This window comes from Berghia stephanieae, chromosome 2, assembly GCF_034508935.2.
Source record: "Berghia stephanieae isolate SIO BIC M18660-M18661 chromosome 2, UCSD_Bste_1.3, whole genome shotgun sequence".
Taxonomy (NCBI): Eukaryota; Metazoa; Mollusca; class Gastropoda; order Nudibranchia; family Aeolidiidae; genus Berghia; species Berghia stephanieae.
Window position 1 is genome coordinate 82331245 of NC_088361.1, and position 23823 is coordinate 82355067.

The window sequence follows — 23823 nt, forward strand, 5'->3', positions numbered from 1 at the left end:
GAGTCCTTGCAAAAGGCTCTTTATTTACATTATCTCCTGACATCGTACTCAGGTGTAAAATGAGTACCTGGCCGTTAACATTGTTGTCTCTGTCGAATGAAACCCCTGTAATATATCGCCAAACAGGCGTCATGTCTCGTTCTACATGTTACGTGTTGCTGTTGATCAGGGATAATTTATAAAGCGCTTTGAGCACGTTTAGTGGATATTGTGCTATATAAAAATTCAAGTTGTTTAAAATGTATGCTTAAAATTGACTTTTGAGTATGATACGTATATAGGATTTAAGTTAACATTACTGTCTCCTATCATGAGGATGAGTTTGGATTAGAACATTTCAAAATGCTTGAATTCTCATTATCCGACCATTTTGATTCTAAATTCAACTTTTGTCATCGAGTTTATTCCAAAATATTACCGGATAGGCACGACGAGTCATATCTTCCTGAGGAATAGCTTCTGGCGTATATATATATATATATATATATATATATATATATATATATATATATATATATATATATATATATATCATGAGCTAATATAAAAAAGTGCCAATTTTTTGTCTCAAACTAAAAGCGACATAATTGTCCATTTATCTATCTTAATGTGTAGCAAAAACCCTGTACTTCAGAAATCAAAGTCCCTTTAGATAACGTTAAGGTCTAACACAGCACATTAACGTCGATAATACGGATATATATATATATATATATATATATATATATATATATATATATATATATATATATATATATATTAATTTATATATAAACATTCTGACTTTTGATTCTATTCAAAGGAATAAAGGAACTGAGAAAGAGAAGATACAATAAATATCTTTAAATGATGATGTCTCCACCAAGAAAATTGTTTCTAAATATAATATTCATAATGGCCATGACTTGCTTGGATTTTGGTGAGTGATATATGCGTGTTCCCAGCTTTAGTGATTAGATATGCGTTAATTAATTTGTATCTTTTTATCAGACCTATGTGGTGTAGTGGTTTGACACTCGCCTTCGAATCGGAAGGTTATGGGCTCGAGTCCTGCTTTGAGCGGCGCATAATTGAGTAATTGAAAAATATTAGAGCATTTATATAGAGCAATATCCTCCAAATGTGCTAAAAGCGCTTTACAATGGGTTCCTGGCCAACAGCAACACTTATCATGTAGGACAGGATATGATGCCTGTTAGGTGATATTAAAATTTTTTTCGGGCACATATAACGCTGTTAACGGCATGTACTCATTTTTATAGTTGCCAAAGTTCGAGTCTTGAAGTGATCATGGGTCACTGAATGGTAGCGGTGTCCAATACGAAACAGATTGGTGCTGAAAGGGAAGGCAGCAATCGATATTGACAGTCTTCAAACCTCAGAATGATATTCTCTACCTTCTAGATGATGCAGAGAAGAAAGTAAATAGAATGGCATCCTTTTAAATATCCAGTATCTTCACCACCTGCAAAAATAACAATGATCCTCTGTCCAGAATCCATGGGGCTTTTTCTGCCCGAATTATCAGACGTTCCATATTTTATCGGATGTATATTTACGCTCATCCAGCTCCAAACATCTTTGGATGATATCCATATCAAATTTGTCTAGTATCCTTTTCCTATCACGTCGCTCCACACTGGTAATCTCTCTGTCGTATTTCGAAAACCATCTTCTCATAGTTGATTGTGAAATTCCAATTCCATAGCCGTCCTCTCTTATGGCTAATCGATAGATACAAGAACACGTCTCATCACAGCTTTACGAAAGTGGAACCGATAGAAATTTTGTATTGTATTGTTTAAGAGCCTAATATGTTTTAAAAACAGGCTCTGTGAAACGTTCATGCATAGATATAATTTTTCAAAGCTATATAATCAGCATTCGTTGTTAATATGACAATGTTGAATGATATATCACAATTTCAAATTATTTAAAGCGAGAGATTTCATATCAGTCTTCGGTAATATCGACATGATGTAGATAATATGTAATAAATAATAACGTGAAGTTGAATGTAAGCTTCAATTTAATTACAAAAAACAGATCAAATGAATGTTTCGGGTTTCCCCTTTATCAACAAAACAGGATGATTGAAACACCACAGATGAATGAGATGATGTGGTAGTGGCGTAGTTAATATTAATAAACGATAATATGGCATTAATAATAAATTCAAAAATTAATGCAAACTACATAAGTTGTAAGTTTATAACAGTTAAAGCGAATTAACCAGTATATTTTTGGCCAATCAAAACATGTAATTTGTGACATACCTTCACACATGCTCGGACAAATATAGTTGTTTATAAACAATAACGTGAGTGAAATTGACCGCTCTCTGATCTTATTATAAATATTTAAATTTACACATAGTTTTCTGTTTTGGTTCTATTGATCAAGCGGTAGAATAGTGGGCATCTTTAAAAAAACATGTGTAGTCGGTTATTAACCAATCACTGCCATTGTTTTCATAATGACGACTGTCCGAGAGGCATTGTTATCTATGTGTCTATTGTTTCTATTCGGAAACATGTATGACGTGAACTCATAATCATTAGCGACAATACCGTGTCAGTACGAGATTTTTTGGAAATACGATGAAAAGACCTGGATAACCACGCCTCTCGGACAGTCGACATAATGTAAACAATGGCAATGATTGGTAAACATGGCAAACTACACGGGTTTGTCTATCGATGGTATGCATCAATGTAAAATACCCAGCGTTCTACCGATTGATCAATAGAACTGACACAGAAAACTATGTGTAAACTTAAACGTCAATATATTATGGTCGAGAAAATTGTGTGATAACTAGTCACCTGGCGGTATAAAAACAATAGCAATGATAAGACAGAAGTCGATTTCATCGTAGCCATGGCTACGATTTCATTCACGTCATTGTTTATAAACAACCATATATGTTTGTCCTAGCACGTGTGAAGGTGTGTCACAAATTCGATGTTTTGATTGCTCAAAATTCTACTTGTTAATTCATCTCTTACTTTTTGGTGCGTAGCTTGTTTACATGTCTAACAGTGTAAAATTTCTAATTTTATGACAGCGGTTTTTGAGTATTTTTATAGGTCTTAAAGAAGAAAACTTTTTGATATAGCATCAATACGGTTCAACTGGGTGGGGTTCCTACCTCCCATAGCGGGCAGGGAGGTACTCGCTATGTCTTCTATCCCCTCTTATCTGTTTTTCAATTGCTTTCTGCCTTTGTCTTGGAATGAGATTGCTTGGTTTTGTCCTGACTTGGGTCGGAGTCCTTGGCTGAGAGGGAAACATTCGAATGTATAGTTATAGTTTTGGGAGATGATATTTTTTTCCTTGTAAATTATGTCTGTTATGCATTGTATTGTTTAGTTTACATATTATATTATATGATTGGTAAACATTTGAGTGTATTCGAGTATTTGAGTGGATTTGTGCTTGTCTGATGACACTTTTAGGTGATCTAAGTACTTCGATAGTGTGCTTTTGGAATCTACACCTGTTCCCTATTTCAACCAATGCCCCTTTGTCTTACCTTTTCTTTTGTGCTTTAATTGTAATTCTAGAACTTTTTACTATCCCATTTTCTTCCTTTTTACTGGCGCTGATATGACCTTAATGTGTTGCAAGCGCCGTAAAACCCTTAAAAACCAACAAAACAAATACGGTTCAAAATTTTATATTCAGTTAAGACATATTGATTCAGAGGTTGACACAATTTTTTACAGCTTTTGATAGAGGAGACATTTGAGAAAAACCAGAAAAACACGTGCCATTAATAAAAACATCTCACTATAATTTTTATGTTTACATCTTTTGATGGTTATGTTAACAATACATGTTTTAAACAATTTACATCATTTTTTTTTTTCAAATGCTGGCGGAGTGTGTTTCAAGCGACGTGCACTTATTTGCAGGTCTGATAACAAATATCATTAAGGGTCCATTGTTGTAATGGAAAGCTCAAAAAATGACGCCATATATTGCCCATTATAACAACGTCAAACTAGGCCCATAATTGGGTTCGGATGTCAGACCTGCAGTCATGCACATGTTGGTTTCAAGATATGGGGTTCGAAAGGTTCCCACAATTTTCTTTCAGGTCATAATATATAGTCTATTATTATTATTATTATTATTATTATTATTATTATTATTATTATTATTATTATTATTATCATTATTATTATTATTATTATTATTGTCATTATTATTATCATTATTATTATTATTATTATTATTATTATTATTATTATTATTATTATTATTATTATTATTATTATTATTGTCATCATCATAATCATCATCATCACTACTATTATATTTATTATCATCATAATTATGATTGTTACGATTACAGGCCAGGCTCTTCGCGTTGAAGTAAACCCAGCTGTCATCAATGAAATGGTCACCGATGTACTCAGCGTGACGTGTGTATGCGACGGTAGTGATTACTGGATTCAAAATGTCGTCACTCTGAAGCTGGGGAAGAAAGGACAAGAACCTATTGCTTTGTATAGTCAAGGAGGGGTGAGCACGGGTGCTGGTATGAAAAGCAATATAAAGGTATGTTACTTTAAATAATTTCAAATGTCAATCATTCAGCGTTTTATACCTGAAAACGATTGAATTAAAAAAATGTTTTAAAAAGAATTGACCTTTTATATAGCGCAATATCCATTAAACGTGCTCAAAGCGCTTTTACATGGGGTTCCCAGGCCAATAGAGACACTTAATATGCAGGACGGGACATGACGCCTGTTAGGTGATAATACAATTTTTATGTGTTATTGGCCTGTAAATGTGTTCAAGTAGACGTAAACAAATTCATGAACATGGGGATAAGGATAAGATATAAATTAAACTGCGTGTCAATTATCAGCTCTGACAAAAAGCTGGTACAGAACAAAATCAGACCTGCAAATGGGTCAAGTAGACGTTAACAGATTAACATAAAGATAAGATAAAAATTAAACTGTGTGTCGATTATCAGCTTTGACTATAAGCTGGTAAAGACCAAAATTAAAGATAACAGACAGAATATTATATGCTTGCCTCACAATTATTGGCTTTCAACGACGTAGATTGTAAATGGAACGATGTGCTACTTTGTGGGCCTGTGCTATCACAATTGACCTCTGACTGTTGTTATATTATTATTATTATTATCATTATTATTATTATTATTATTATTATTATTATTATTATTATTATATATTATTATTATTATTATTATTATTATTATTATTATTGTTATTATTATTATTATTATTATTATTATTATTATTATTATTATTATTGTTATTATTATTATCATTATTTTCATTATTATAGTCATCATCATCATTATCATCATCATCATCATTATCACCACCATCAACATCATCATCTTCATGATTATGATTATCATTCTATTGTTATTGTTAATATTATTTAAAGGAAATCAGGAGAATTCTTTTTGTTTGTTTGGCCTTAATTGTAAATTTCAGGCAGAAGGCCATATCGAGAAGGATGCCAGCCAGAGCTTCATCAAATTAACGATCAAGAACCCAGGTGTTGAAGACATCGGGACTTACGTATGCCAGATGCTCTATGTGAATGAAGCGTCACTTCTAGTGAAGGAGGTGTTTGCCGAGGCAGACATAACAATTGATAGTAAGCTTGTAAAAGAGAACAATGATGTGACGTCAGAAAACTGGTTCCAATCTAATTGGAAGTGTATAACCACTGTTTTATTCTGGAGGTCTGGATATATATCTTATGTAATGTTTGCATAATAATGTTTGCATCGGATTGGGTCCCTTGAGCTTCATCATGACAACATGGCATCGATAGCGTCTGGTCAAAATTTAAACCGTTCAACGCGAAAATTCATTATGGTCGTGTCATTTTAGGTTAGCGCTTGTGAATCGTCGTTAGTAATACTCAAGGAAACAAATCACATCTTATAGGCTGAGCTATTGGATACAACTCACGATTGGTCTTTCTGTGTTGTCTTGTTATATTTCTGTTTTTTTTTTCTTTTTATCATTTAAGATGTGGAGGGAGGGAGGGGTGAGGGCGGAGGGGGGGGGGTGTTGGAGGGGGTGGAGGGTTGTGGTCGTCGCCTTGGCTGAAATATAGTGACCGGGAAATTCTGAAGTGGCAATAAGCTTTTGATAGCAGCCGATGCGTATCAATGTCAGACAGTGCCAAGTCGGTAAAGATCCTCTCGCTCATACTGTTTATTTATAATTTAACTTCGATAAATTTGGCTCGTTTTCACCGCTTCCTATCTTAAAAAGGGCGATTACTTCCCACTGTCGCTTCTCACTAAATTCTCTCAAGCAGACTATAAACTTTAGGGCATACACATAGTTTTGTGTACTTGTAAGATTTATATGGCGGGTAGAATTGGTGTGTATTTTTCTTAAAACATACCATCAATACTCAAATACTTTATTTACCGACTTGACTTTTTTTTTAAAACCCACATACGAAGTAGCCCCTAAGTTTTATGAGTCTTTAAATTTATTATCATTTTAGTCTCGTTGGGTCGGGCTTTGAGTTCTCGACAATAAACATGAAAGCAGTAGTGAGTTTGCAGATGGACTCACCCGACGTGTACATATTATGCAGGTCTGATACCCACTTATGGGCCTAGTTGAACATTGTTGCAATTGGCAATATTTTGTGTCATTAAAAAGAATGTCCATTACACCAATGAGCCCATAAGGAACTGGGTTATTAGACCTGCAAATAAGTGCACGTCAGACTCACCCCTAACGTGTCACCTTGAGGCATATCATGGGGCAAATGTGTAATTTAAATTCTTTAATCAATTGCACACCTTTTTATTTGTATTTCTTGTTATATTCTTATTCGTGCTCCCTTACAAAGGAGCATTCAATCTCCTGTCCAATGATTGTTTTTGTTTATTTACCTTTCTCACTTCTCTCATTCGTCATTTGTGTTTCATTCATCATGCTTTGTTGATAAAGGTGAAACCTGACACGTGCACATTATCTGTCTTCATCCAATAAATAGAAGCTTAAATTTCATTACTTGTCGTTAATGTATCCTTCGAGTTTCAAGCAGCAACGTTTTCATTATCCTAGATCGACGTGTACCTATCTGCAGGTCTGGCACCCGAACCGATTTATGGGCCTAGTTTAACATTGTTGTAATGGACAATATTTTGCGTCATTTTAAAAAAAGATTTCCATAACAACAATGAGCCCATAAGGTTATCAGACCTGCAAATAAGTGCACGTCGTCCAAGATCAATGTGATAGAATAAAAGGTATATTATTTGATTAGTGCTGTATTGAAGTCTTGTGGCATGACTCGCCTTCTGACCCTAAGTCTTGTTGGGCTCAAAGTTGAGTCATTTGGAAAAATGCTTTTCACTCACATTTTCTTACCGTCCTCGGGTGTATAACGAGTACCTGGCCATTAACAATGTCATCTCCGTCAAAAGTTATGTGTACTATCGCTTTACAAGCGTCATGTTATGTCTTATAATGTTAAGGGTCGCTGTTGGCTGAGGAAAGTTTGTAAAGTCGTTTGAGCACGTGTTTTTTTTATTGTTTGTTTTGTTTGTTGTTTGTTTTGGATATTGCAATAATTGGATAAAACTTGTTCTTTTAGAGTTGTTCGGTCCTTGGAACCGGAGTTTATCCCGGTTTTATAGCGTAAAACTGATAATAGCAATTACTTGCCACCCTTTGGATAGGACGGTAATCTATCGCAGAGTTCCCCCCCCCAGACCTACTGGACCCAGCTACCCAATTACTACGGGGGGGGGGGGGGGGGGCAGAGGTTCCAAAAAATAAAAATCTCGACTGCACCTGGGACCGATCTCGGTCCCTTCGATTGTGAAGCAAGTGCTCTATCTACCAACTAAACAATCGGGACCCCGATAAATAGATGCACGCTCAAGTTTTATTTTAAATATATTTATTGACAGATGAAAACACGTCCGCCATCTTGGTCTATCTGGCGAAGGAAATGTCTAATCTGAAAGAAACTGTCCAAGAACAAGAAAATATCATACAGGAGCAGAATAAACTACTGAACAGACAGAAAGACAATGCGGAGAAACAAGGTAAAATAGAGAATGAATGAAATACACGTCATCCAGCCATTTGCTATTATTTCTAGCCCGTCAAGTTGGGCAGGGAGTTCTTTATAAAAATCTCTCAAACAGTCTAGACCCTATAAACGTTTAGGTAAGGTTGGATGTTCTAAAAATATTTTTTTCTAACAGAGTTATATTTGATGGAGTAACCGCAGTGATTTGAGCAGGAATTATCCCATTTTGAATTCTTTTTATGCTCTGTGTGCTGGGAATCATTTCTCTTTTTAATTTGTAAAGCGCTTTGAACACGTTAAGTGGATATTGCCCTATATAAAAGCTCAAGTGTCGTGTTTTCTTTTAATTATAAAAAGGAATAAGATCCAATTACTGAAAAACGATGTCGCAGGCAGGTCTTAAATCCTAAATCAGTATAGACTCGTTATTGTAGTGGAAATCAAAATCAAAATATTGTCTATTACAGCAATGAATGATGATAAATCAAGCCCTTGGTCATATAGTCCATTTAGATATAGGCCTACAGGTCCTCATTTACAAAAACAATACTAGATATTATTGCTGTTATTATTATTATTATTATTATTATTATTATTATTATTATTATTATTATTATTATTATTATTATTATTATTATTATTATTATTATTATTATCATCATTATTATCATTATTATGTGTGCGCACACACACACACACCACCATCACACCACGGCCACACACAACCACACAGCACAGATAAATGAAATGATTGAATTCACTCATTCAATAAAGAGGGACCCCTTTACGTAGTTTGAAGCAAGAGGGAATTCAATGAAAACTAATCAGCCGCGATGATCCGTCAACACAACGACAGGAAAACGTCAGGCGGCTCCTGATATCAGGAATTTGGGCGGATGAGATTGAAATTCCTCGTTTGCACGCTCAGTTTTGGTCAATTATGCACAATTTGTGAAAATCTGTCGGGCTGTATACGAAAAGTCTGTACGTCTAAACGGGCCATTGTGGTCTGACATTCGCCTCCGGACGTTTACATTAGCGACATGCCGAACACTTCCTCCCTGTGGCTGGGATACGCGGACGACTGGGCACTCGTTACTCAAAGTAAAGTGTGGACCTGTCTCAAGAGCGTACTCAGAGAGTACGTCACCAGACTCAGATGCTACTTCGACAAGTGGTACCTGAAGATGAACACTTCAAAAACCGTGGCCACTGCATTCCACCTATGCAGTGGCTGGCACACTCGTAAACTGAACGTCCTCGTCCGGGACTAGCCACTCCCAGATTGGACCGCAGCCTTACCTATCGGGTGTATCTCGAAGGAATTTCCCAGAAGATAGAGAAATGCAACAGTCTTCTGAGGAAGCTGGCGAGATCACCTTGGGGCGCTAACCAAGCGCACCTAAGGACGTCCGCATAGGCACTAAGCTATTCTACCGCGGAGTATTGCGCTCCAGTGTGGGGTAGGAACGTTAAGAAAGTAGATGTAACAATGACTATGAAAATTTTTGTTTTCTATTTTTGTAGGAAATACTACTCTTAAATCAAAGCCCTATCTCCACTGAGTAAAAATCTTTTTGAATTTTGAAAATCCATTAATATATTATAACAAAGTTATGCAGTTTCAAATTTGTCATTTATTTGGATGACTCACAAAGAGAAAAAAATACGGAACATATTGGAAACTTTTTCTGCGTTTTATTCTGGTTTGTGGCTGTATCTCGTTTAATGCGTGGAATTAGATATTAAATGCAAAATTATCAGAAAATATGATGAAGACATCAGAGGAGTTCTAACTTGTATAGTTTTAGAGCTGTATGGCTAGGGTCAACTAAAATTTTGTTTTAGCATATAAATAATATTGATCATTTGGAACTTTTCCGAAGTGTAATTTTGTGTCTACAACCCATACAAATGACAAGAAAAAAGCCTGCTAAATTATTATGTTATTTCTAGTATTGAGAGAGAGAGAGAGAGAGAGAGAGAGAGAGGGAGAGAGAGAGAGAGAGAGAGAGAGAGAGAGAGAGAGAGAGAGAGAGAATGTGTTAATCTACTATCCCTATGACATAACAATGAAACAATAGGTACCTTAATTTTTTAAAAAGCGCGCGAGGATTTGTGTCGTCAGTCATCGCGAACAAGGTTGCCAGATGGCCACGTGTGTGGCCAAATATATAATTTTGTTTCTTTTATTAAATTTTATTCGTCTATTTTTGTCTCAGTGGCATTAATTTATCCTAGTCTATAACCTTTTTTGTTTGTTAAAATTTAGTTCATTTTAAGTGGGCCAGTCTTAATAGTGAAAGACATATGATTTTCTATTTAGCCGCTTTTGAAGTCGAATTTGCTCAGGTTAAAGTCTGGCCATCTGACAGCCTTGCCTCGCTCACGTCATTTTTGGGGGAAGCAAAATGGCCGTCTCCATATTTTCACTCATTGAAATGCAAATTGGGTTGATGTTTTGTGAGAATACGGGAAAAGTACTTATCATAATCCAATGAAATTTGAAATATAAATAGAAGAAATGTGCATATATAATCTTATGAGCGACAAAATCTCTCTTTGTAGTTTTAGAAATAGTGTACTCGAAAGAGTAAAAATCTATTTTTAACGGTATTCTAGTAATTGTACGAGTTTTGTCGATTGACATAATCTAAAATGACCTTTTTTCTAACTGTGTGCCAACTTTCAGTCACATTCATCGATAAACAGCGTCGTAATTAATTTTTTAAAATAGCATGTACGGAACGGCTTCGTCCCATATTTTGTCGCGATTTTGGGCAACGGGAGCGAAAAAGAGGCCCAAAGATTTGTGCGGGATAGTCATTGCTAGTAGATGTTAAACTTCACATAGTATCAGGATCGCTGGCAACAATTCCTAGAGAATGTGACCCAATAATGGAAGCAATCCAGGCCCCCGGTGTCCGGAGGGAGACGATTACAGAAAACTGGCTTAATGAGATCAAAGAGACAGAGGGGATGGGGATATCCCTCTGAAGCGCATAATGGACGGTGCCTACGTTTCGAGCCGAAATAAGTCCCAGCAACCCTTGTACACAGCTTCCCTGACTACGAACAGAGATGCACATACGAGATGAGATGGAAGTTGGTTTGTACGAATTCAATCCCTCGAGGGGGCGGGGACATACACTGCTCTAAACTAGGTGAGAAGTTGCCAGACTTCTCCACCTGTAAGAGGAGTCACTGGGTGGTAGCGAATCTGCTTCGGTCAAGGATCTGCCTCACGGCAAAATTGCTTCATCAGTGGGGACTTTCCACCTGTACAATATGTACCCGATGTGGGAAGGAACCCGAAACCGCAGAGCATCTAGTTGAACGGTGTTTTGTGACGAAGCTTCCGGATGGGTTCGCAACGGTGCACGAGTGCGGTAACGACTTTGCTGATTGGGTCGATCGTCATAACATAATAGTGTGAGCTCCATTAGAAGCTGCTGTCTCCGGACCGTTAGGTCCCAGATTCGGCTATGTGGGCTAGTGGTATGACACTCGCTTTCGGATCGGAAGGGCCTGGGTTCGAGCCTCGCTCGGTGCATAGTTGAGTCCTTGAAAAAGACTATTTACTCACATTCTCTCATCGTACTCAGGTGTACGATGAGTACCTGGCCGTTAACAGCGTTGTCTCTGTTCGAAAAAATTGTAATATCGCCTAACAGGCGTCATGTCTCGTCCTACATGTCAAGTGTTGCTGTTGGCCAGGGACCAATTGTAAAGCGCTTTGAGCCCGTTTAGTAGATATGACGCTATATAAAAGCTCAATTAAAAGCCCGATTAAAGATTCGAATCCCACTCTGAGCGGCGCATTATTGAGTCCTTGCAAATGATTCTTTATTCACATGCTGTCAGGTGTAATCAGGCGTAAAGTGAGTACATACCTCGCCGTTAACAGCGCTGTCTTTGTCAAGAGAAAATGTGTTATATGGCCTTATGTATACATAGAAATTTATCTTCATTTTAAAAATTACTCATCTATGAGAGTTTACCTTATATGCCAACAGGTGTGGAAATGGGCAAATTATATCTCATTATTGAGTATTTTGTAGAATTTTAGGAATTTTTTTTTTAATGTCTAAAGAATAATAAGAAAATTTGATGGCACAAAATGGCTTCGAAAACATCATTAAAAGTAATTGGCTTTAAAAACGCCAATCTGGCAATCCTATTTTCAACCGTCTCATATAATAATATACCAAATACGTTATATCCACAGAAAATGCTACAAAAACAACCGTCGGTGCTTTACGGGAAAAGGTGTTGTTCCTGGAATCAAGACTTGATAACACGAAAGACATTTTCGATCAACAGAAAACAACAATTTGCAATCAAGAATTAAAGATAAAAGATCAGGAACTGAAGTTGAAAAATCAGGATGTCAAATTTGTGGGCCAAGAAATGAGATTCAAAGGTCTCGAATCAATGCTTGAAAAACAGGACCATTCCTTAAGGGACCACAAGAAAATAATTGGTGATCAAGTTAACCAACTGATTTTTCAACAAGACAAGTTAAAGGAGCAAAGTGCATTGGGTAAGTAGTGATTATTTAAATCGTGGCTAGTTGTGCGGCTGTGCGGGTGGTATGACACTCGCTTTCTGATCGGAAGGTCCTGCGTTCGAGCCTCAGTCGGCGCATAGTTGAGTCCTTGGAAAAGACTCTTTACTCACATTCTCTCACCGTACTCAGCTGTAAAATGAGTACCTGGCCGTTAAGAACGTTGCCTCTGTCCGAAAAGAATTGTATTAATGCCTATCAGGCGTCATGTTCTCGTTCATTTTTTATTCGGACAGTGACAACGCTGTCAATGACCAGATACTCATTTTACAGCCGACTACGGTGACAGAATGTGAGTAAAGAGCCTTTTACAAGGACTCTACTATGCGTCGAAAAGAAAGAACCTTGGACCTTTTCATCAGAAGGTTAGTGATATAGCCCCACTTATTTCCTTTATTTCTTCATTAAGGAGATAGTAGTAGAAGTAGTAGCGTACGGCTACACCTCCAAATTCATTTCGTCAACCATGTTCATGGCAACACAGAACGTTTGTGTTGGTCCGTTATAGATAGAATGCGCTTGGCCAAGGAGTTCACAACATTGCCATCCGGAAGTATAACGGACCAACACACAAACTCTGTGTAACCATGAACTTTTATAGCCTGGTTAATACAGTTTAGTGAGAACAACTCACAAACGCGGATGGCAAAAACAATAACAAAGGCCTGATTGACGTCATCTGCATACTATCTATACTTCCAGATGGCAATGGTGTGATTTTCTTAGCCAAGGGCATACTATCTATAGATAGAATGCGCTTGGCCAAGGAGTTCACAACATTGCCATCCGGAAGTATAACGGACCAACACACAAACTCTGTGTAACCATGAACTTTTATAGTCTGGTTAATACAGTTTAGTGAGAACAACTCACAAACGCGGATGGCAAAAACAATAACAAAAGCCTGAGTGATGTCATCTGCATACTATCTATTGATAGTATGTTGTGAACTTCTTAGCCAAGCGTTTACAATCTATAAGTTAAGGATGGCTATGATTAAACAGACTATAGATAGAACGAAGTTGACGTCACTCAGGTCTTTGTTATTGGTTTTTGCTATCCACGTTTATCAGTAATTCTCACTAAACTGTACTAACCAGGCTATGAATTAAACGTTCAAAGTTTCGCATAGTTTTGAGTGTTGGTACGTTTTATACTGCTGGCGGATGCTATGTTTTTTTTTAACTGAATGCACAGCTTCAATTGATGACATGCCTTTACATAAAGTACTCACATCATCCGCCAACTGAATGCAACGTATCAACACACAATGCTATGTGTAACCTTGAAGGATTGTTATCTGATTGATATCATCTAATGAGAGCTAATTACCATAATGGCTGTCGAAAAACAATACGAGTGACGTCAATTTCGTTTCTTTTATGTTAACGTCTAGGCTACGCAAAGTTTCGTGTATTAGTATGATTGATCTGGCGGAAGAAATACTTGTAAATATTTTACGCCCATTGCAATCTACCTTCTCTTAGTTTAGAAATCACGGTCATTATTTGCTGAATATTAATGCTATGCGTTTTGGTAAAATACTCACAACATCCGCTAGTCTGATGGAACTTACCAGCACACAAGACTATGCATAACCTTTACAGTTCAAAGTTTAATTGATAGAATTTAGTGAGAACTAATCATAAAAATGGGGGTCTAAAATTGATAACAAAGAGCTGAGTGACGTCAACGTCGTTCCTTCTATGCAAATTAATACGATTATCATACAATTTTCACAGCATTATCAAGAATTGATGAACTGGCTGAGAAAGAAAAGAATCAAAGCCAATCTATGATGGAATTCATAAACAAAGGTAATCCAACATATATCTTGACTGGTACTTACTATTCTTATTATTTGAGAATTAGCTCGTCAGTCGAATGTCGTCATCATCATCCTCATCATAATCATCATCATCATCATCATTATCATCATCATCATCATCATCATCATCATCATCATCATCATCATCATCATCATCATTATCATCATCATCATTACCACCAATATTATCAACATCATCTACAGTGGCACCATAATTATCATCATCAAAAATCATCATTGCGATCATCATCATCGTCGTCGTCATCATTATCATCATCATCATCATCATCATCATCATCATCATCGATATCATCGTCATCATCATCATCATCATCAGCATCATCATTATCATCATCACTACAAATAAGCATTGAAAATCTCATAATATCACCACCCAGACCGTATCTCATCTGCATTCTTCACTCGCTATACCGATGTGGGACCACTGAGCGTGGGCACAATACTGACATTTCGAGAAGTAGTGGAAAACATTGGAAATGACTTCAACAAAGATACTGGGATATACACAGCTCCAGTCGATGGGATTTACGTCTTCCATCTATTTGCTTTGTCTTACAAAAAAGGTGAGTAAAGAAGCCAAGCTTTCTTTGGGGCCCAATCTTCTCAAAACGGTCTTATCTCGGGGTAAACTACGGAGTGGCTATAAACCTTCGTAAACTTAAGGCCGGATACTGACCAAAAAATTCACGTTATAACCGACTGGCGGGCTGCATCAATGGGAGCGATCTATATTCATGTTTTCGTCCAACCAAGTTATCAATCACATGATTTGTTGAGGTCCAACGATTTGATATTTCTTAACAAATGTAATCACACTGCTTTGTTTATGAAAGTTGTACATATTATACCTGTGTGTCAAGCTGAACAAAATGACCAGTCGTGATGTAAGATATTTTAAAAGCTGTGAATACTTTTCACTATGTGAGTCATTTTGAGCACGCTTTGCATGTGACAAATGACCTCGAGCACATGGAAATGGCATATAGATCATGCTCATTGGTTGAACTATTTTATCCGGATGGCGGATGTTGTGAGCTTGTTAACCAAACGCATAGCATCAATGACAATTCATTGGTTTTATTTTGACTCGAAAATTTAAAATCAAGTACAGATGCAATGCGTTTTTTTCACAAGACTCATAACTTCCACCTGTCAGATATAAAGTACTATCGTCCGTTCCACAACCCGCCGTGTGCACGCGTTGACATGGATATCTTCACAACCTTTTGATGGATTTTAATGGCAATGGGAGCGATCTATATTACCTTTCCATGTGCTCGAGGTCATTGGTCACATTGGAATATGTTCTCAAAATGACCCGCATCGTGAAAAGTATTTACAGTTTGAGAAATATCCAACATCGCAATTGGATCCAATAGTCTGATGTCACGTGGTTCTAAACAAAGAAATTTGGTACTTTTTATAAACACGGCAGATTTATAATGTTTTTCTCCTCTGGATACGCTTTTATGCTCGTCGGAGAAATATTTCATAAGGGTGTCCGCCTTTTACCGATAGTTTAGAGACAGTTGTTAAGTTAATATGAGTCTTTACGAGGGAAGTGACGTAATGACTGTTGAAGCGTATTAGCGTGACTCATGGGTATGTTTACACTCTTCATAAACACAGCGGCGTGTTTTCATTTATTGAGAAATGTCCAATTGTTGCAGCAACAAATCATGTGATCGATGACTAGATTGGACGAAAACATGAATATAGATCGCTCCCATTGGCTCGAACACCCGACTTGTTAGTGACATTAAGCCGATTGTTTTGCATCGATTACAGTATTGTACTTTAGAAATTTTCTTCATTACTTATAGATAGTATGCAGATGACGTCACTCAGGCCTTTGTTATTGTTTTTGCCATCCGCGTTTGTGAGTTGTTCTCACTAAACTGTATTAACCAGACTATAAAAGTTCATGGTTACACAGAGTTTGTGTGTTGGTCCGTTATACTTCCGGATGGCAATGTTGTGAACTCCTTGGCCAAGCGCATTCTATCTATAAAAATCGAAGGGTCTGGGATGAGTGAACATTTTGATGTTTTACAATACGATGTTACACACAGTGAATTATGTTGTGATAACGATCGCTAAACTCGCCCACAGGCTTGACCAGGTGTTTCCATTTCACGAGATTCATGTACACTACTCACTATTACTGTCATCTTGAGTTCAAAATGACACAGCAAAATGTTCACTTTGTACGCACTTGACATAAACAATGGGCATGATCTATAGATAGTATGCAGATGACGTCACTCAGGCCTTTGTTATTGTTTTTGCCATCCGCGATTGTGAGTTGTTCTCACTAAACTGTATTAACCTGACTATAAACGTTCATGGTTACACAGAGTTTGTGTGTTGGTCCTTTATACTTCCGGATGGCAATGTTGTGAACTTCTTAGCCAAGCGCATTCTATCTATATTCCCTTTCCATGTGCTCGAGGTCATTGGTCACATTGCAAAATGTGCTCAAAAATGACCCACATAGTGAAAAGTGTTCACAGCTCCTTAAATATCTAACATTACGATTGGCCATTTGATTCAGCTTGACACATGGGTATGTTTATAACATTCATAAACAAAGCAGCGTGTTTACATTTGTTTAGAAATATCCAACCGTTGGGCAACAACAAATCATGTGATCGATGACTAAGTTGGACGAAAACCTGAATATAGATCGCTCCCATTGTTACAATTTAATATTTGAAAGACAGAGACGTAGCTTCCTGTTGTGGATTCTACATTCATAAAAACTGATAAAAAAAATATGGATTAAACATGCACAATTCTCACAGAGGAAAATTTTCATGTATTTCTCCAGAGAGGCGAAGCGTGTAATTCTTTTTCATGGCACGCGGCAAATAGCAGTATTGCTTACAACCAGGATCTCAGAGGGTAGAGGTCAAATTGATAAATGTTTATGTCATCTTAATTATGCATCTCTTGTACTTGAAAACTGCAGATCCTTTGAAAGGTTATACTGTAAAAAAAAACTTACATGGGATCTGGTGTTAAAGAAGTTTACATTCAGTGATGTTTCACATTAATACATTCAAAGCGCCCCCTCCCCCCTTCCAGCGAACATAATTTAAGATTGGCGAACACGTAGCGTAATCGATTGGTGACCAGTGGAATTTCGTGACATGTCTTGCCCCAGCTTTATAAGATGTCTTGCTCACAGTTCGTCGGGTGTTATGTCTTTGCGAACGTCTTTGTAAAAATTCGAAGACCCCCTGTTTTTTAACATAATTTATGTCTTTGTCCGAAAAACGTATAAGCGCCTAACGGCCTACTTGTGTCGTCCAATGTATTATTTGACCATTGCTCACCAGGGAAGAGAAGTCTTTGGCCACAAAAGAAATCGAACCACGAGTTTTATTCAATGGTTCAACCAATGGGATTATTATTATTATTATTATTATTATTATTATTATTATTATTATTATTATTATTATTATTATTATTATTATTATTATTATTATTATACTGATGATGATGATGATGATGATGATGATGATGATGATGATGATGATGATGATGATGATGTTGATGATGATGATGATGATGATGATGATGGTGATGATGATGATTATTATTATTATTATTATTATTATTATTATTATTATTATTATTTATTATTATTATCATTATCATTATTTTTATTATCATTATTAATATTATTATTATTACTATTATTATTATTATTATTATCATTAGAAACGGTAGATGATAAACAATTCATTATCATAATTTATAGTAACTAATTTGTCACTGCTTGTACTCCACAACATACTTTCTTCAACAGGCAGTAGCACATACGTTGAGATAAAGGCCGGAGACAAGACGTTGGCCTCGTGTCTCGTTGAACATGCTGCTGATCTTTACGACCAATCATCAGTCAGTGCAGTTGTCCACTTAAAGGCAGGGCAACAAGTCGTGTGCCAGGTCTCCTATGTTAATCGAGCCGGTAACCGGCTTCACTATTCTATTTTCACTGGATTTGCCGGATATCTCATCAAGACTTTTTAGCCTTGTTTACGTATGTGGAAATTAATATAGCAAAGAATTCTAAAATATTAGTAATTTCACCCCATATTATTTCTTAAAGCGGTATTATTTTGAGATGAATCTGGTGCTTTTAAAAATATGAATTTTTGCCAGTTAACTGCTGTACTCTGGAAAGACACGTATTTCGATATTTGTCCAGAAAACGTGTCTTCAATATATCGGGATGACCTGGATGCGATGTGTAGTTATTTGCAGGTCTGATAATCCTAATTGTTTGGGGTTTATTGTAGTAATGGAAATACTCTCAAACCGATGCAAAATATTGTTCGTTTACAACAATGTTAATTCAAATCCATAATTGCGTTCGGTTATCAGACCTGCAAATATGTGCACGTTGGTTGGATGCCATAAATTGATTTAACTCTCCCTCTCCTTACCGATCATCTCAAATAATATATTTACTGTATTGACACGAATTTTAAACAACAACAAAAGAATAAGTACATTCTAATCTAATTTCATTGACCAAAACAAGCTTTGCAAAACAGCAGTAAGTTTTTATAAATATAACAAAGATTTTTCTTCAAATTGTGTGATTTATAAAATAAAAAAAAATATTGTTTGTATCCTGATGAATGTGAATGTTTTCCTGATGTTGCTCAGAATGTAAATGTTGCTCGAAGCTCCAAGGAATAAATAACAATGTGAAATTGAATGTAAGCTTCAATTTAATAAATAACATTATCTCATTCGTCTGGCTGAGTGTTTCATTCATCCTGTTTTCTTGATAAAGAGGAAACCCGAAACGTCCACATTATCTGTTTCCGTTTATTGAATTGAAGCTTACATTCAATTCCACATTGCCACTGATATTGCTATGAAAAGCATTAAAATATTAAGGAAAGATAATCTAATAATGATTTTGGCCACTTCAAGAAACTGTTTTCATTCTAGGGACCACATTAAGCGGTAAGCGACCCCGTTATGTCATAACTATCAAGCGATGCCAAGCGTGGTCAGTGGCATGATGGGTGAAAGTACTCGTGGAGAATCCTGGTCCCAACGGTGTGTCCTTAGAAAAGGCTCTTTACATGCATTACCCCTTTAGATTCAGGCTAGTACTAAATGGACGCTTTACAGGCGTTGGTAATGTATGAAAGTGAAAATTTGGATCAATATGGCCTGCTGGAGGAATAAATAAAACATTGTGAAGCGCATCAAGCATGCTTAATCTGTGGCATTGCGCTATATAAATGCTCATATTTATGTATTTGTTATTTGGACTTTACATTTACTTTACCAGATGATATTGTGTTTCATGGGACTTAATATCAATTGCTATTGTTCGTTTAACGCTATAGAAACCGGGATAACCTTTCGCTCCATGGGTCTAATGGCTCTGAATGATTATGCACTACTTTTATTGATTGAAGTCAACTTCATTCTTTCAAAACAAGCGACACAGTTCTTTGTTATCAGTTTTAGACAGCCTTTTAGTGACTAGTTCTCACTAAATTATATCAATCAGACGAAAACGTTAAAGGTTATACACAGTTGTGTGTGTTGGAAAGTTGTATCAGGCTGGCGCATCTTGTATTTTATCTAAATGTATAGCATAAATAAAACCGTCGCCGTAGTAGTAGTAGTAGTAGTAGTAGTAGTAGTAGTAGTAGTAGTAGTAGTAGTAGTAGTAGTAGTAGTAGTAGTAGTAGTAGTACATCATCATCACTACCACTACTACTACAACCACCACCATCTGGGTGGGGTTCCTGACCTCCCATAGTGGGCATGGAGGTACATACTGTGTCTTCTATCCCCTTATATCTGTTTTCCAACTTGCATTCTGTCTTTGTCTTGGAATGAGATTACTTGGTTTTGTCCTGGCCCTGGCTGGAGTCCTAGCTGGAAGGGAGACAGTCAAATGCATTGTTATTGTTTTGGGAGATGATATTTTTTTCCTTGTAAATCATCTCTCTGTTATGTATTATTATATTTGTCATTTTGAATGTATAATGTAAGCATTTGAGTGTATTCCTCTTTGTTGGATTTTGTGTTTGTGTCCGGAAGAGACTTATAGATGATCTCAAACTAAGTACATTGGTGGTATACTCTTGGATTCTACATCTGATCCCTATTTGTTCCCGGTTCCCCTATGTCTTACTTTTTCTTGGGTGCTTTAATTGTAATTCTAGTACTTTTTACTATCCCATTTTCTTCCTTTTTACTGGCGCTGATATAACCTAAATGTGTTAACAAGCGCCGTAAAACCCTTAAAAACAAAAACAAACAAACAAACCACCACCACATCATCATCATCACTACTACAAACACCACCACCACATCATCATCACTCCCACAACGACAACCACACAACTACAGCATCATCACTACCACTACTACTACAACCATCACTACCACGACCATTATAACCACCACCACCACACCATCACTCCCACTACTACTGCAACCACCACATCATCATCACTACCTCTACTACTTCAACCACCACTACCACCAACACATCATCACTACCACTACTACTACAACCACCAACATCACATCATTATCACTATCACTACTACACCACCACCACATCATTATCACTACCACTACTCCTACAAACACCACCATCGTATCATCATCACTACCACTACTTCTACAACCACCACCACCACATCATCATCACTAACAACCGTAACCATCACCAACACCACATAATCGTCCCTACCACCATTACTACTACCACATCATCTGAACTAACACTACTACAACTATCACCACCACCACCACCAAATCATTATCACTACAACTACAGCTACAACCCCCAGCACATCATCACTGCCACTACTACCACAACCACCACAACCAAATCGTCATCTCTAACACCATTACTGCAACCACACCACCATATCATCATAACTACAACAACAACAACAACAACTACTACTACTACTACTACTACTACTACTACTACTACTACTACTACTACTACTACTACTACCACTACTACTACTACTACTACTACTACTACTACTACTACTACTACTACTACTACTACTACTACTACTACTACTACTACTACTACTACTACTACTACTACTACTACTACTACTACTACTACTACTACTACTACCACTACTACTACAACCACCACCAACCACCACATCATCATCACTATCACTACTACTACTACTACTACTACTACTACTACTATTACTACAAACACCACTACCAAAACATCATCATTACCACAACTACTGCAACTACCACCACCACATTATCATCACTACCACTACTACTACAACAACCACTACCACATTATCACCACTAGCAGTTCTACTATAACCGCCACCACCACATCATCATCACTACCACCACTACTACAACCACCACCACATCGTCATCATCACTACCACAACTACTACAAGCACCATCACCACCTCATCACTACCACTACTACAACCACCACTACCACCACATCACCATCACTACCATTACTACTACAACCACCACATCTTCCTCACTACCACTACTGCTACAACCACCACCACCACGTCATCCTTACTGCCGCTACTACTACTACTACAACCACCACCACCATCATTATCATTACCACTACTACAACCACCATCACCACCTCGTTGTCATCACTACCACCATTACTACAACCACCACCACATCATCATCACTACCACAACGACTACAAGCACCACCACTACCTCGTCATATTTACTACTACTACTACTACTACTACTACTACTACTACTACTACTACTACTACTACTACTACTACTACTACTACTACTACTACAACAACAACAACCACCACCACCACCACATATCATTACTACCACTGCTACTACAATCACCACCACCACATCATCTTCATCACTACCACTACAACCACCACTACCTCATCATCATCACTACCACTACTACAACCACTATCACATCATCATCATCACTACTACTACTACTACTACAACAACCACCAACACCACATCATCCTCACTACCACCAGTACTACAATCACTACCATTAGGTGTTTGAGCTTTACTTCATTTGAAATAAGGAAACTTTGGGATTGTATTTGTGATTGTGTTTATATATCATAGTATTATTCTAATCAGTTATCTATTTAGAACTTTACAATATGTAAACACAATGCCAAATACCTTCCCAATTCCCTTTTCTTGTTTGCGGAAATTCCTCTTTCGGCATTGAAATTCCAACGAGTGGTGTCCGAAATTCCTATGAGCCAAATTTAAAGTTCTCTGACTATAGATAGTTCGAAGATGACGTCACCCAGGCCTTTGTTATTGTTTTTGCCATCCGCGTTTGTGAGTTGTTCTCACTAAACAGTATTAACCTGACTATAAACGTTCATGGTTACACAGAGTTTGTGTGTTGGTCCGTTGTACTTCCGGATGGCAATGTTGTGAACTCCTTGGCCAAGCGCATTCTATCTATAGATACATAATGATATTGTTTTCTCTGAAATTTATATCAAGTGAGCGATTTTAACAGTGCAGAAAAAAAATTGCGAAAGAAACTTAGTAGAGGGGTAGTAAATCAGAGCCGTAAGCTCATGGAGCCGGAGTTTCTCCCTGTTTACACCAAGGAACGGACAATTGCAATTGCTTGTTACCCTTTGGATAGGACGACAATTTATTACAAAGTGTTCCCCACTGGATCCAACAGACACAGCTACCCAATCACTGTTGGGTGTTACAGGTGGGAGAGGGGGGGGGGGGGTCAGGAAGAATAGGGATAACTAGGCTAAAATCGTGCAAAATCGGGCCGAAAGCATGAAGTTTTGCATACAAGGTCCTTTAGCATACCCTCGCTATCGGATTGGAAGGTTCTGGGTTCAAGTTTTGCTTTGCGCTTTTGCGTCTTTGGAAAAGGCTCTTTACTCACATTCTTTCACCGTACTCAGGTGCAAAATGAGTACCTGGCCGCTTACAGCGTTGTCTCTGTCGGAAAAAAAATGGTGTTCATTCATCTTTGAGTCGAGTGGTACCGCTTAGAGGCAATGCCTCATATTATGATATTAATCGTGAGTATTAATTTCAATTAAATTTCTATGTTAATCCATTGTTTCCATCTCCTCATCTTGGTGAGAGCTCCCAATTTTGTCATCAACAAGCAATAAAGATGCCTTGTCTCAAATCCCTCATTATTTTCGCTTTGCTCCTGGCATTTTCTATCGGGACTCGTTATGTAAGCGAACTTGATATCTTGCAACATTGTGTTTTATCACAAACAGATGAAGAGTCACCTGTAGTCTTTTGTAGTTTGTCATCAGCAAACAATA

The 23823-nt window shown here is 37.1% G+C and overlaps 1 protein-coding gene across 1 annotated transcript; it reads left to right on the forward strand.

Moving 5' to 3' along the window:
* Positions 1-754: 754 nt before the first annotated feature.
* On the forward strand, positions 755-19257 carry LOC144965655 (uncharacterized). The gene is made up of 8 exons (XM_078901217.1): positions 755-919; positions 4361-4566; positions 5490-5655; positions 7949-8086; positions 12302-12616; positions 14383-14457; positions 14867-15052; positions 18304-19257. Exons 1-8 carry the CDS (start codon positions 847-849, stop codon positions 18525-18527), a joined length of 1383 nt encoding a protein of 460 aa, XP_078757343.1. The 5' UTR covers positions 755-846; the 3' UTR covers positions 18528-19257.
* The last annotated feature ends 4566 nt before the right edge of the window (positions 19258-23823 follow it).